The sequence below is a fragment of the Centruroides sculpturatus genome, unplaced genomic scaffold (genome assembly GCF_000671375.1).
Source record: "Centruroides sculpturatus isolate CEXI.00-Female unplaced genomic scaffold, Cexi_2.0 scaffold1354, whole genome shotgun sequence".
In the NCBI taxonomy this organism is placed as follows: Eukaryota; Metazoa; Arthropoda; class Arachnida; order Scorpiones; family Buthidae; genus Centruroides; species Centruroides sculpturatus.
Genome location: NW_019385612.1, coordinates 175395 through 192657, shown reverse-complemented (window position 1 = coordinate 192657; position 17263 = coordinate 175395). Strand labels below are relative to the sequence as shown.

General features: G+C 29.6%; 1 protein-coding gene across 1 annotated transcript in view; it reads right to left on the bottom strand.

The window, feature by feature from the left end:
- The window catches only part of LOC111640582 (nucleolar complex protein 4 homolog B-like), a 51560-nt gene that overhangs the window by 26276 nt on the left and 8021 nt on the right, over positions 1-17263 (bottom strand). The window contains exons 2-5 of the mRNA XM_023386606.1: positions 7771-7879; positions 7147-7247; positions 4551-4649; positions 3852-3992 (exon numbers count right to left, since the gene is read on the bottom strand). Of these exons, the coding sequence (XP_023242374.1) occupies positions 3852-3992; positions 4551-4649; positions 7147-7247; positions 7771-7879 (450 nt within the window). The remainder of the gene's footprint in view (positions 1-3851; positions 3993-4550; positions 4650-7146; positions 7248-7770; positions 7880-17263) is intronic.

Sequence of the window (17263 nt, the reverse complement as noted above, 5' to 3'; positions counted from 1 at the left end):
AAAGTTCATTTTTTAGTTGAAAAGGATAAACACAATGCCAGCAAGATGAAGTGACATGCCATACAGTGATAGCCATGATGGAACTTCTAAGCACTTTCTTTGGAGATTGTATAATTTTGATAAATGGCCTAAAACATCTCCCAATTTGTCATCATCTGATTTCTTCCTTTGGGGTTATCTAAAGCAGTGGTCCCCAACCGCCGGGCCGCGGACCGGTACCGGTCCGTGGATCAAATGGTACCGGGCCGCCCAAAGAACATTAAATTATTTCCATTTTATTTACTATGGTGTATTTGTCTCCGGTTTGTGCGACTTTTAATAGACGACGGAACAGCGGAATAAACTGGATATAAGAAACACACTTCGAGTGTCATTGTCTTCTATTACCCTCAGATGGAACTGTCTTGTTGCAAAGAAACAAGCTCAGGGTTCTCATTGATTTAGCGTTCTGGTGAGTTAAAATGTTAAATCACATTATATTCATTTTTTGGTGTAATTGTATTTTATTTTGAAGGCACGTTTAAATACAGTTAAATTAAAATTATTAAATTAAATCAATGTAAAATATGAACAATCAACGTCCCCCCTCAGTGGGCCACAGTAAAGTTATCAAACGTTGACTGGTCCGCGGCGATAAAAAGGTTGGGGACCGCTGATCTAAAGGAATGTGTGTACAGGGATAATCCAAGAGATGTGCAATCCTTGAAAAGGAACATTGACACTATCATCAATAACATTTCTCCAATAATGCTGAGATGTGCTATGTGGTTACAAATGTGCATTTGTGCTTGCAGGATCATGGTGGACACTTCCAACATCTGTGATATGTAAACTTTTTTATTTGCATTAAAAAACCCATTACAGTTTTTTGAAATCAGAGTTCAGAAACTTTTGGCTTACCCTGTAATACACATTTAAAAATTATGAAAAAGTATTTTATGCAGGGGTCATGCTGCATAGTGCCAAAATCACCACTTGGCAATAGTTTTATTAAAGTGGTAATAAAAACCCTGTGCATCACACACCTAGCGATGTCATGATATCACACAGCAAGTTCAAACAGGAAAACAGGAGTGAGATTAAGACCTGAAAGCAGTTTTCATATAATGCCACCTAGCACTACAATTTTTTTTATCAACTGATAGAAAATCTAGAGAATTTTTTGGGGTGCCACTTTTTCACTTTCCTGGCAGCATTGAAAACTATATGTGGCATCATCTGTTATGCTATTTTATTTTAAAAATCTTTATATTTTTAATTATCATAAAATAGCAAAAAGTTTAATTTTGAGTATAGGAATGGGTTTTATACAAAAACTTTAAATGCTTGTAATGAGTAAAATTGTCATTAAGTCTGACCCTATTCAAGATATAACACATGACTCCCTTTAATCTCTCTACCTCATTGACCTTTAACCACCAAAATTTAATATCATCAATACCTCTAATAAACAAACCTCCCTGCAAAATTTCAGAAATTTTTGACCAAAAGCAGAGGAGTTGTTTAACATCAAAGAGGGTGAACAAAATCGTGCCCTCACATAAACATCCATACATACAGAAAAAAGCTGGAATTTTTTTGCATTTCTTGACATTTCAAGATCACAAATCCAAAAAATATAAAAATCTAGGAAAATCATTTTTTTGACTAATCATCATAATTTTCCTCTGTTATATATAACAGAGTTAGAAAAGTAAAAATTTTGACATGATAGAATATGTGAAATAATTTTTAAGCATTGTGATCAAATGTGTTATTCGGAATTATTCATTAAAAAATAATCCCTATTTCTAAGCGACAGTTTAACATGTTAGTTTTGCTTTCCAGAGTCCAAAATGATAAGGCTACCAGCAATTTTAATTAGTATGTAAAACTGATGAAGATAAATAATTTGAAGTGACGAAAAAAATTTAAAACTGGTGAAATGATATAAGATTTTTTAAAATTTTCTACAGGAATCCCTGTTTATGGTAAATATAATTTCTTTTTTTCATAAAAGAAAGCTATTTGATAAGTAAGTAATATATATATATTTTTTAATTTAAAGAAGTTAAATTTACATTTAAATTTAAACATAAACATAACATAAAAATTTAAATACAAGAGGAAATGAAACTAATGAAGATTTCTATAACACTGGATAATGAAAAGCAGAAGCGAGTATCAAATTTCATATTTCTTTTAATATATCAATAGAAGAATTTTCTTAGTGAAAATGACAGCATAATTCCCTTGACAAAGATATTTAGCTTGGAGTTCAGTTAATGTGATGCATTAGGATAAAATATCTCCAAAATCAAGTAATTTCAAATACAACTTTTAAGAATATAGTAAACTATGTAATTCACTTTATGGATTTATAGGAAAAAATATAATAATGAAAAGTCGATCCTTTTGATAAGAGAGTTTGACTTTTTCAAATCAGATGAAATAATCAGGAACTTGGATAACATGGAAATTTTGGTGTATTTGCATTAGCACATATAATGTAACCTATTCTATTTACAAGTTAAATTTACTTATTGAACATTATGTCTTTCAAATTATATAATAAAATATTTTGAATTTTATTTACATCTGTTTTTGTTAAAACTAATGTAAACATACAACTATATTACTAAATCTCACTTTAAATTTAAAGAAACTTTAAATACAACTATATTTAAAGTTTCTTTTTAAAAAAATTTTCAGTTAATTAGATACCATTTCATTTATTAATATAAAAAAAAAAAGCATTAAATCTTAAAATCAATTTTCAAATTAAAGCATTATTTACTGTATTTCTTAATTAGAGTAATGTAACTACAATAGAGCATTGATTATCTGAATGTCGATCAACTGAAATGTCAATTAACCAAAAGCTTTCCAGTTGGCAAATTTAAATTTTTGCTAGTACTGTGGTGCTGCAATCTTTGCTATGTGTTGGGCTACTCCAATATTATTTTTGTTGGTGTGTGTGTTTTAGCTGGCAGCACTGGCGCGATTATGAAAGGGTACTTAAGGACGTGCCAGGATTTGAATGAATTTCAACATGAGATAGGTTAATATATTTTTTCGTACGTAATCAGTTATCCGAAAAATTGATTTTCCGAACAACCCTAGTCCCCAATTGATTCGGATAATTGACACTCTACTGTATTTTAATTAACTTTTTTGTGATTTGTAAGAAAATATAAAAATGAAAATTTAACAGCTTGAAATTAATTTTAAATATTGTTACTTCTCAAACACAGTAGAATCTGCTTGTTGTAATCATGTCACTTTAGAACTCACCTATAACTGATAACATTAAATGTGGTGAATAAATAAAACTATGATTAGTAAAAATTTTTGTTTTATATATATTGACTCTGACATTAAAACATTATAATTAATTAATTAATTTTAAAGTTATACATTATTTTAATAATAATGCACCCAGTGTGAAATTGAAGTAAGAAATATAAACAATTTAAGTTACTGTAGTGTGAACAATGAGCAAAATAATTATAACAGTGCTTTAAATGTTAAACTTTAAAATTATAATGATTGAATATTTACCTGAAGATAATGATAACTATAACCAGAACCTGATTACTACAGGCAAGTTTTATGTGTATTTCTTTTAACTTATATTTTGGGACTTGCTAATTCTATTAACATTACACAACTGATGATAATATCTGTGATTACAAAATTGAATTCTACTGCATATCTAAACAATTATTAATTATTGATAAAATTAATAATTGTTTCATTAATCTGTATATTAATGACAATATTATTCAAAAATTATGAATTTGTATTTTAATTCAAGATTAAATTACAGTGTAGATTAAAAAAAGTAACTTGTATAAAAATTTCTTGATTACCTGTTTATTATTATCCTTCAGTATTTTTACTATAGATTTTAGTACATTACATTTTATATCTTCATATTTGAAAAATTTTGTTAACTGAATGATGATCAATTTTTGTTCTTTTTCTTCACTAAGAAGCTTTTGTATAATTTCCTAAAATAATAATAAAATGATGCTTTAATAAAAATTTTAATAAATTAAATCAAAAGTTTATAATTTAATAATTCCTAAACTTAAATGAAAGTAAATTAATTCTGTATTTTAAAAAATTAAATTAATTGTCTTAAAGGAAATTATATAATTTCCTTTTAAAATGATTGAATAAAATGTTAATAATGAAATTATCTACAAAATATCTTCTAATCAAATATATTATCCAATTTAGTAAAACAAATCTTTTTAATATATTAAAGTATGAACTATCAAAGAACAAATAAAGTATAAGAAAATAAGAAAACAGCATAAATTTGGTTTTTTTCCCCATATTTTACAAGTAGTTTGCAATTTAATTATTATTTCATAGATTAGAATTTCATGAATAAATGATATAAAATTTGTTTAAAATTAACTCTATTAGTATTTATAAAAACTGTCAAAAATTTTTTTTATCTATTATCCATGCTTTATGAATATAATAAAGATTTTAAAATCCAAAACTAATGTTATAGCTATTTAAACTATTATTTAAAAATTTTTATCATTTAAGCTTACCGTTAATAATTCAAGGGAAAAATAATCTTTTTTGGAATTTTTCAGGACATTCAATCCTTCTTCTTTAACAAGATTCATTAAAACACTTAATGCACATTCCTATGAAATAATTTTTAATGTATACTTTGTATAATATTAAATAAATTTACAAATAAATAATTACTTAACATATTCACATTCTTATAAAAGGAAAGGAGATTACTATATGCCTAAAATTTTTCTTTTATATGACATGTTTCTTAAATATGTATTGCATTCATGCAGTGATACTAATGGTTCTGTCCCTGTCCTCTGCCTCCGATGTTCTTTATATAGGTATATATATATTTTTTTGAAATTTATAACAACCCTTCTTTACACAAAAATATTAATTTTTTATTTACTTAATAGAGAGGTTGTGGCCAAAGTTTTCATCTCTAAAACGTGAATTTTCAAATGTTGAATGCCACCATCCTGTAAGCCTAGAAGTTTGACAATGGTGTTTGGAACATCGAGCATGATTCCAATGATGTTCCAGTTGCCATTGTCAAACTTCTAGGCTTACAGGATGGTGGCGTTCAACGTTCATGTTTTAGAGATGAAAACTTTGACCACAACCTCTCTATTATTGTTATATATTTAAAATGTTATATTTTTTTTATAAAATTTAAGTATAGTTGATGATAAAACAGAAAAAATGGTATACTTTTAAAATTATGTAAAGCAAATTAATATCATCATCATCTTTCAAAAGCAAATGATGCTTGAATTAATCAATGATTCTGATGCCATGGTGTTCTGTGAGATGTCAAAGGTTAAATTATAGCCTATAAGATAGAGACAGGTTGAGAAGTAAGACTACAAAGTGGGCTAACAAGGAAATTCAATTTATCACTTCCAGGATCACCTTTTGATATGTCTTTAAACTTATGACAATCTCTGTTTAATGTTAAACTGGCAATAAAACGATTTTTTCTAATATAAACCCGATCTTCCATTTATAACTAGTAAATTTTAATTTAAGAAATTATTTATCACATGACATACTAAAATAATATTTTCTGGTGATAGATTAATCACTTTTTATCAGAAACTTTTAAGTAAAAGCCAATTTTCTTTTCTGAGTTCAAATTCTTAATGTGAATGAAATATTGTATTTTCATGGAATGACCGTCATGCCAATCTATCTGGGGGAGATCAAGAAATCAGATATTTCCACGTGGTAAAAATTGGCATGCCGGTTTAAGTGAGCTCATACATCCCTCTCTAGAGAGTGCATTAAAAAAAATGAGAGTTAGGTCACGTAAAAGCAACCAAACTTTCATTCTAAAACTATGAAAGTGTTAGCATTACATCAAAAACTACTATTATACATTTAATTTCTTCATTTTGTCTTCTTTCTAACAATGTAAAATACTCATTAAATTTCAAAAGTGCCTTTCTTATGTTTATTTTATGGTACAGTAATTTGATTCAAAAATGCAAAAATAAACATATTAAATTTAAGAAACTCCCCATAAATTATCTCAAAATACACCAATTAACACCAGCTTTGTGTGAAATTTGAGAGGAAGTTATTTTTAAGATGGAGTGGATGGTCAGTGTAGCCCAACCTGACTAACAACTACTACTACACTACTACTACCACTACTGTCAATAAGTCGTTAATTGTTTTATTGTCTTGTAAACAAGTCTTCCTGATTTTAAGTTGGCCAAATTACAATGTTATTATTTTATTATACTCAAAAAGAATGTTTTCTTTAACGTTGAATTAGCAACTAGTTTTGTTAGCTCTGATTAATTTTATATTTTAGTTGCAGTTAACCAGCATGCCAGTATTTCCAGGTTTCTAGCATGATGATCTTCCCCATTTATATGCATCATGCTAATCATTCTTTGAAAATATGGTACCAAATTTTCTGTAAAAACTCTTTATTATTATTCTATGGAAAATTAATTGTACACAAGCCAAAATTTTAGTCTTTATAAAGGCAAATATGAATTTATAGCCATAAGTATCAATACTTTGTAATGCTAAATTATATATCAATATTAAGAACAAATAAATTTTTCTAATTTATTGGTATTTGTTTATCTTTTCTGTGAAAAAAGTGCTCAAAAAGTGAATCTAATGAACCTAATGGCATTTTGAAAAATTAAAGCAAACCATTTTTACTGACAGGATTCCCTTTTATCTTCGTAGGCCACTGGTTGAACTTTGATATTTTATAGCACAAAACTATTTCACAAATTTCAGATTTTTTTCTGGTAACATATTCAATTTTCCCCTTAAATCATATTTCATTTTTCTGTAAAAAGTTATTTCTATTGAAACATTTTATGTCAATGAGTAAGTCAGTCAGCAAGAACAATGTGGCTTTACAAAATGTTAGGTACTGATAACATATGAGAAAGCTATTTCAATGACATGCTAGGTATTATTATTCTATACAGTATTTTAAACTTGTATACTGATTTCCATGAGAGCAAAATTGATGTTTTATTACATTTAAGCAATTAATGCAAAGTAATCAAAAAAGTATATCTTTTAGGATTTTAAAACCAGAATTTGTATTTTAATATTATGAATATAAACTTAATTTAGAAAGTAGCAAACCTGAATATTGTAAGATGCATCCAAATTTTCAATTAACTGTTTTTTAGCATCTGCATAACATTCCTGTAACCAAGATTTATATACTTTTTCAGTTTCTAAAACTGTAAAAAAAAATTAAATATATTTCTTTCATTATTTCTTTATATTTCATCTTTCATTCAACAAGATAATTATTTCATTTTTATTTCAATTTAATTGATAAAAATTTTAAATTTATTTATGAATTATAAAATCAAATTAAAAGTTATTTTCAAGAAAGTAATTAAGTAATGATAGCAAGGAATTTTAAACATTATCCCTTGAATCCACAGTAAATGGATAATTAAGATTAAGCATTTCTCATAATGTGTAGTAGTACAATAACAAACATTACTGGATCAGAGCATCACTAAGTCTATATCTCTCCAATATTTTTATTTAACACTCGATATAAATCATCAAAATCAAAAGATAAATTTAAATATAATAATATATTTAAACATGAATTATTTAAAAACAGATGAGTAGTTTCACATTATTTTATGCAATAAATTTATTTACACTATTTTAAAAGTTAAAATTTTATTTATTTAATGAAGCTATAAAAATTAACAAATAAATAAAATTAGTAAAATTATAAATTACCTTCATTGTTTTCTAAATCTTGCATATATAATTCATTTTTGTTTAAAAGGATTACAAAAATTTTTTCCAATGTCTTTTGTGCTTCGATAACTTCTTCTTCTTCAACAGACTGCAAATACATATTGGATAAATTTTAATAATAGAAAACAGATGTTTCTAGGATTTTCACAAAATAACAAATTATTTTTAATTATATTAGTAGTAGAAATGTTGGAAATGCCCTTGATAGCATTATAATATAAATAAAATTTTGTTTATGTTAAAAATTGAATCAATATTATCTTATTTAAAATATTAACAAAATTAAATAAAGTATATTATTATAGCATAGAATGATATTTTTAAAATTTAAATTAGATCCATAATGCTAAGAAAAAAAAGTAAAAAATAAAAAAAATCAATAATTTAATTGAGAAAGTTAAATTTCTTATTATTATTTTAGCTAAAAAAATTCATTTAAAAATAAATTTGTTCTTAAACCTTTTAGAAAGTACAAAAAATAACAAATATTTCTTGCACATAAATTTTAAAAATAAAATTAAATACAATACATTTAAAAAATTTTAATTATGTTATAAACATTAGTCATTTAATGTTAACAATTTTAATGCTTATTAGCAACAAAAAAAAGTTTTAATTTTTTTCCAATTAAATAGTTTAATTTAAATAGCAAATAAAAAAAGAAGAAAAGAAAAATCTTGTAATGTTTGATAATTTTTTCAATTTTCAAAATAAATATAGAGTTTAATATATTTTTTCTACAAATAATTATAAAATAATTAAATGAAAGTATTCAGAATCACATAATATCAAGGTCAATAATTCTGATTAAGTTATCAAAAGACTAAAACATTAATTAGAAAAATAAGGAAGATTTTTATGAGATAAGATTATAAGGATAAACTTGAGATATGTAAAGGTGGATGTAACTTATAAGAGCAGTCTGGAAAGAGTAAGAAGGCTATAGATAAGAGATTAGAATATTTGAGAACTAACCTAAACAATAGATTTAAGTTTCTTTGGAAATATAGTAGAAAAGGAGGGTGAATAAGCATTTCTCATAGCATCACTAAGTCTATATCTCAAATTTTTTATTTGACACTCAATATAAAAGTCACTTATATAGAATATTAAGTAATATATAATAATATAGTCATCTTCCTCTACTACTATATTTCCTAATAAACTTAAATCTGACAAAAAATGGACTCACTTAAACCTTTAACCAGTGCATAATAGATGTACCATCCCGCTCTTCGCATAAGCCACACATCCTGAAATTGTGGCAGACTTTGCAGGAGCAGAATTAATAGTCACCACCCTACACATTGAACACCTCAAATGGTTGGAGGCGATGGAGATTTTTAAAGCATACAACACATCCACCTGCATTAATTTGAGGGACAAGATTGGACTTTCAATGGCCTGGCAGGCTATACTACACACCGAAAGCTAACATTCTAATCCTAATTTTTAAGAAAACTACGGGAACATCTATGCATATGTTATAGATATTACATCTCATTCATTTGCACATATATTTTTTGGGATTTCTGACATATTATTGACAACCATTTGCTTGTTGATAGTTAAGTTAGAACATATTTTAAATCACATCATGTCAATGGATGCGCAGAGGAACTAGGCAATCGAAATTTCCATCATACAATTTGGTTCAAAAATCTCGTATTTGTATTTGTTTTTGAAGATCCAGCTGATTTACCTGAGGAAGAACCCAGAAGGGGTTAAGAAAACATTTGGACTTATAACAGTAATCATATTATGTACCGGTTAAAGGTTCAAGTGAGTTCATTTTTTGTCATATACACCCCGGTGTATGGTCATGATTCATAAACTTAAATCTATTGTTTATATATACAATACAAATATTTTTGGTTAGTTACATAGCAATTATCAGGTGTAAGAACTTGAATATAAGAAAACTCTGGCTACTATAAACTTCTGTAATTCACTGTAATGGACTCCTACTATTATGGACCATTTTTTATACACCTGCAGACCACCATCCTTCTGTTATTATGGACTTTTAGTCACTGTTATGTTTTTTTACAATCATCATTTTATTTACTTTATTTGAAAACAATAAATACAAAAATAATATAAAATTTATTTTTAAATCAGTTTTTTGATGCAGATTTTCACATTACATTTTTTGTTTCATTTTTTGACTGACTAGTTTTGGTTTCATTTTCTCTGTGAGGCAAGTCTTGGATTTATTGTGTAAAGCAAAGCCAAGGATCATAAAAGAAAATGAAAAACTTTAGATTAATATATTAGTTTTACTGATAGATAGATATTGTTTTTACAAGTTTAATAAAATATGGCTTATATAATGTACATTACAATTGAAATTTTATCCACTTTTGTCTACAATTTCAATACAAAGTAAGTGACAAGTTAATATTACTACATACAGTAGAATCCCCTTGTTATATTCATGGAAACAGATATGCTGAAAGGAAATAAAAATGTATTGATTTGGCATCTGGACCTGAACAAAACATCTGCACATTGCATATATTTTCTCCAGGTCTGTTGTCGAGATCTGTTCTAACACGATTCTATTGTATAGTAATGGACTTTTCAATATAACAAATAAGTCAGTAATAACAAATAATCACGATAAAATACACTTTCATTATAACAGACTAATTTCTTCAGTTCTGTGGTAATCCATTATATCAAGCTTTCACTGTAATTATAATTGATAAAAAAGTTTAATGGTGTAGATTGGATGTGAAAGTCATGGATTATGGTCAGCTAGATCACTAGATTGCACTCCTTTGGATACTTTTTCATGGATGTACTGTACATCAAATCACAAGTCTACAAAACAAAGTTCTGGACAGTTTACATAAAAGTACAGTTGAACTCTTTACATATTTCTAAATCAGGGATGCACAACCTTTTGTGAAGAAGGGCCAAATTAGGATTAAGTTTACTGACTGGGGGCCAGACCTCCAAGCGATTAATGCGATGGCTGAGATTGGATGCTGGTGGTAATCTTCTTGATGTCTGGTGTAATGGCAGATGTTGAAACAGCAGATTTTCCAAATTCTCTTTGGTTAACCTGTTTCGTGTTTTGCACTTGTTTAAATTCATAAGCGAAAACGCTTATCTGCATACATAGGTACTGCCAAACATGCTTGCACAAAATCGAGCATTGTCTTTCAGTTTTGGAAATGATGTATCTGGCAGTTCTTTGTAGAATGTGAGGAGATTAGAATTTTTGAACTGTGATTTCAATTCATCACTGCACTGGATGTCTATCAACTCAAGTTGGACATCTGGAGGGGCATCTTCCACTTTCACATCAAATGGAGTTGAAAAAAGTTGCAGGTAGATCTTGTATTTCTGGAATTCACCAAACCTCTCATTGAATGATGTAAGGAGGGTGTTAACTTGGTCAGAGTAATCCATCTTCATATGTGGGTATTTCTCTTTCATGGCCTTGCAATGTGGAAAGTGTGTAAAGTTCTCTGATTGCATGTGGGACTTGAAAAGTGATAGTTTGGTCATAAATGCATTGATGTTACTTGTCAACTGAGAAACAAGTTGCATCTTTCCCTGCAATCTCAAATTAAGGTCGTTTAGATAAGCAGTAATGTCAGCAAGGAAAGCTAAATCACACTGCCATCTTTGTCCCTCCAAATTCCTTGTAGTGTTCCCCCGTTCTTTGAGGAAAGTGATAATAGGCCCCAATAGCTCCACAAATCTCTTGAGGACTGTTGCCTTGCTCAGCCAACGAACTTCAGTATACGTGGGCAGGTCAGCATAATCAGCATCTATTTCTTCAAGAAATGATGTGAAGAGTCGATGGTTGAGTCCATGACGGCGGATTAAGTTCACAGTATCATATACATCTTTCAGCAGACGTTCAAATCCCAGCTTCTTTGCACAAAGTTGCTGTTGGTGAATTATGCAATGATACTGGACTAACTCCTTTTGCCTGTCCCCAAGGTGGTTTTTCAGCAAGGTGACCATGCCATTCTCACATCCAACCATAGATGGTGCTCCATCGGTGGCAATGCTGGATAGCTTGTCAAAGTCCAGTGCTGATTTGTTGCAAACGCTCAATAAACTAGTAAATAAGTCAGCACCAGTTGTATGTCCAGAAAGTGATGCCATGCCAAGAAATTCTTCATTCACAATAAAATCTAGTGAAACACTTCTAATAAACACAATCACTTGTGCTGTTGATGATATGTCAGTGGATTCTTCCACAGCCAAAGAAAAATAAGCACAGTTTGCAACTAAAATATTAAGTTGGCCAGAAATGTCTGATGCAATTTGCGAGATTCTTTGTTGTATCGTCATGTGGTTAAGACTGATTGTTTGAAAACACTGTCTTCTCAGGACACATCTCACTTGCGATGATAAGACACTTTTTTATCATATCGCCATCTGTGAAAGGTTTCCCATTCTTGGCTATTAAAGCAGATATTTCTAGGCTGGCTTCAACAGCCGCATCCAATTCTCCAGATTGTTTCTTGAACACATTTTGTTGGCTGATTAGTGATCGTCGTAACGATTCGATTTTCCGTTTGCGTTCCGTACCTTGCAGAAGGAAATCCTTGTGTTGGCTTTCATGATGTCGCTTCAGGTTGAATTCTTTTGGCACTGCTATTGTTCCATTGCACAAAAGGCAAATAATGCTGTTGTTCTGTTGCACAAAACAGTACTTGTTAGTCCACACTTCCACTTCTTGAAACTGATGATTCTCGCGATTGACCTTGCGTTTAATGCCCGGCGCCATACTGTTCACTCTGCAAAACAATGTCTCATTGTGCCGAAAATTCTGAGGCCCGCAACAAATCATGTTTGAGATAAGGCAAGCTAGACTACCACGTGCTTTGTTCTGTATCCACTCTGACCAAAGACTAAAGAGGCGGGGACAGAAGACTATTACGCACACGTGGCCAGGCAGGTCTTAATTCGTTCGACCCCTGTCCGGGCGTCTCCACCATTTCTCAGAATTTGTGAGTCAGATCGTCAACATGCCAGGTGCAGGACACTAATCCATCATAAATGTGGTTACCATTCTTACCTAAATTATATTTATGGCCCGTCAGTTTTACCCCCGTGTTCAGAAATGAATCAAAAGTGATTAACACAGTGCAGTGGAAAATCTGAATATTTTAAATATAATTATTAAAATTGCGATATCTCGTTTCAAATTGGCGCTAGAATCAATCTGTTTTTTGTTTTCTGTCACAAATATATCACAGTTTACGACTGTTAAATTTCAAATAAAATAAAAATTAAAAATAATAATTTAGTTTCAAATTTACGAAAAAAAGAATGTAAAAAAATAAAAGTAAATAAAAAGTTCCAATTAATTTACTACTTAAATAACCTAAATATATCTGTTTTCTTTCAAACAAAGGAAACCGCAGCTTTCTAGCTACACGGAATCATTTTACAACCCTCGTTGTTGACAAGTTTATGGCTTGACGCGGTTTGTAACAATTATTAAATCCAAAATATTTTAGTGCAAACGGCTTCCTTATAGTCATAATGACTCTATTCCAACTACAGTATTAATTTTCTTGGTCCAACTTAATAATAATAAATTTGATGCAAAAACATTTTTTTTCTATTCTTAGTCTATGGCAGTGTTTCTCAACGGGGCGATATCGCCCCATGTGGGCGTTTTTCCATGTTGAGGGGGCGATTAGTAACAATTTATATTTTGGGGGGCTAAAATCAATTTTTTGGGCGATTTAGTAAAACATTACATTAAGAATAATTAGATATTTTATTCGTTATATCATACAATAATTAAACAAATAACATTATACTAGTCACTAGTCTATTCAATCAGTACAAATTTGGCGTTAGCCTTGGCCCTCGGCATCGGAATTTTGAAGTGAAGGAGGCGATACTACGAAATAGTTTTATTGAAGGGGCGATACTACGTTGAAGGGGGCGACGATTCGTTAGAGGTTGAGAAACACTGGTCTATGGAGAGATATTGTTGTAAATTATTGGTTGTTATAGCTTTTTGTACATTTCTTTTTGAACTCTGGTTAGTTTTTTCTAGTTTGAATGACATTAGGTTGATGAATAAGCGTCTTTTCAGAAAAGATTGATTTAAATTTGACTATACCAATCAGAATCCAGAATGTAAACAAATGCTAAAAATTCGTTATTTTCATGGTTTTTCAGCGCTATTTTCACTTATTTAGTTATTTGACGCTATTTAGACGAATAAGCAAGTTTTCCGAAGCATAAAATTGAAGATTTCCCGCCAAAATAGAAACTTCCTGATAACATTGGAAATGACGTTCTAACATCAGTTTATTCTATTCGATTCTTCAAAAAATCGTTATAATACTATGTATTAGACTTAAAATATTCCATATCTAAACCAGAAAGTGTTAGCTAGAAATAGACTTATTTATAGAACAACCCCCCATTTCTCACTTCAGGGAAAGTTATAAAACAGTTGGGTGCTAATGACTTTGTGAAAGGGAAAAGTTCTACACTTAGAAACTTGGAAAGAAGGGATTTGGCCTGTACCATCCGGAGGGCCGCATAAACATTGATAAGGGGCCGTATGTGGCCCGTGGGCCGCAGGTTGTGCACCCCTGTCTAAATTATACATTTTTTTTTTTTTTTGCAATTGTATGTTAAATATTTTCTGTATGATACTTTCTCCTTTATAAAACAATTCAGTTATGTTTTTCATTTATACGATTTTGCACTTATTTTTCATATTCATGTAGTCATATTCTTCAGTACCCTACAGCACTTTTTTCATTTATGTGTTATTAACTTTAAAATGGAAAAATTTAGTGATTATTAAAAACTAGATGTAATGTGAAAAGCATCAAAAAAATGCATCAAAAAAATGATTTAAAAATGAATTTTATATTATTTTTGTATTTATTTTTTGCAANTATATTTTTTCTACAAATAATTATAAAATAATTAAATGAAAGTATTCAGAATCACATAATATCAAGGTCAATAATTCTGATTAAGTTATCAAAAGACTAAAACATTAATTAGAAAAATAAGGAAGATTTTTATGAGATAAGATTATAAGGATAAACTTGAGATATGTAAAGGTGGATGTAACTTATAAGAGCAGTCTGGAAAGAGTAAGAAGGCTATAGATAAGAGATTAGAATATTTGAGAACTAACCTAAACAATAGATTTAAGTTTCTTTGGAAATATAGTAGAAAAGGAGGGTGAATAAGCATTTCTCATAGCATCACTAAGTCTATATCTCAAATTTTTTATTTGACACTCAATATAAAAGTCACTTATATAGAATATTAAGTAATATATAATAATATAGTCATCTTCCTCTACTACTATATTTCCTAATAAACTTAAATCTGACAAAAAATGGACTCACTTAAACCTTTAACCAGTGCATAATAGATGTACCATCCCGCTCTTCGCATAAGCCACACATCCTGAAATTGTGGCAGACTTTGCAGGAGCAGAATTAATAGTCACCACCCTACACATTGAACACCTCAAATGGTTGGAGGCGATGGAGATTTTTAAAGCATACAACACATCCACCTGCATTAATTTGAGGGACAAGATTGGACTTTCAATGGCCTGGCAGGCTATACTACACACCGAAAGCTAACATTCTAATCCTAATTTTTAAGAAAACTACGGGAACATCTATGCATATGTTATAGATATTACATCTCATTCATTTGCACATATATTTTTTGGGATTTCTGACATATTATTGACAACCATTTGCTTGTTGATAGTTAAGTTAGAACATATTTTAAATCACATCATGTCAATGGATGCGCAGAGGAACTAGGCAATCGAAATTTCCATCATACAATTTGGTTCAAAAATCTCGTATTTGTATTTGTTTTTGAAGATCCAGCTGATTTACCTGAGGAAGAACCCAGAAGGGGTTAAGAAAACATTTGGACTTATAACAGTAATCATATTATGTACCGGTTAAAGGTTCAAGTGAGTTCATTTTTTGTCATATACACCCCGGTGTATGGTCATGATTCATAAACTTAAATCTATTGTTTATATATACAATACAAATATTTTTGGTTAGTTACATAGCAATTATCAGGTGTAAGAACTTGAATATAAGAAAACTCTGGCTACTATAAACTTCTGTAATTCACTGTAATGGACTCCTACTATTATGGACCATTTTTTATACACCTGCAGACCACCATCCTTCTGTTATTATGGACTTTTAGTCACTGTTATGTTTTTTTACAATCATCATTTTATTTACTTTATTTGAAAACAATAAATACAAAAATAATATAAAATTTATTTTTAAATCAGTTTTTTGATGCAGATTTTCACATTACATTTTTTGTTTCATTTTTTGACTGACTAGTTTTGGTTTCATTTTCTCTGTGAGGCAAGTCTTGGATTTATTGTGTAAAGCAAAGCCAAGGATCATAAAAGAAAATGAAAAACTTTAGATTAATATATTAGTTTTACTGATAGATAGATATTGTTTTTACAAGTTTAATAAAATATGGCTTATATAATGTACATTACAATTGAAATTTTATCCACTTTTGTCTACAATTTCAATACAAAGTAAGTGACAAGTTAATATTACTACATACAGTAGAATCCCCTTGTTATATTCATGGAAACAGATATGCTGAAAGGAAATAAAAATGTATTGATTTGGCATCTGGACCTGAACAAAACATCTGCACATTGCATATATTTTCTCCAGGTCTGTTGTCGAGATCTGTTCTAACACGATTCTATTGTATAGTAATGGACTTTTCAATATAACAAATAAGTCAGTAATAACAAATAATCACGATAAAATACACTTTCATTATAACAGACTAATTTCTTCAGTTCTGTGGTAATCCATTATATCAAGCTTTCACTGTAATTATAATTGATAAAAAAGTTTAATGGTGTAGATTGGATGTGAAAGTCATGGATTATGGTCAGCTAGATCACTAGATTGCACTCCTTTGGATACTTTTTCATGGATGTACTGTACATCAAATCACAAGTCTACAAAACAAAGTTCTGGACAGTTTACATAAAAGTACAGTTGAACTCTTTACATATTTCTAAATCAGGGATGCACAACCTTTTGTGAAGAAGGGCCAAATTAGGATTAAGTTTACTGACTGGGGGCCAGACCTCCAAGCGATTAATGCGATGGCTGAGATTGGATGCTGGTGGTAATCTTCTTGATGTCTGGTGTAATGGCAGATGTTGAAACAGCAGATTTTCCAAATTCTCTTTGGTTAACCTGTTTCGTGTTTTGCACTTGTTTAAATTCATAAGCGAAAACGCTTATTTGCATACATAGGTACTGCCAAACATGCTTGCACAAAATCGAGCATTGTCTTTCAGTTTTGGAAATGATGTATCTGGCAGTTCTTTGTAGAATGTGAGGAGATTAGAATTTTTGAACTGTGATTTCAATTCATCACTGCACTGGATGTCTATCAACTCAAGTTGGACATCTGGAGGGGC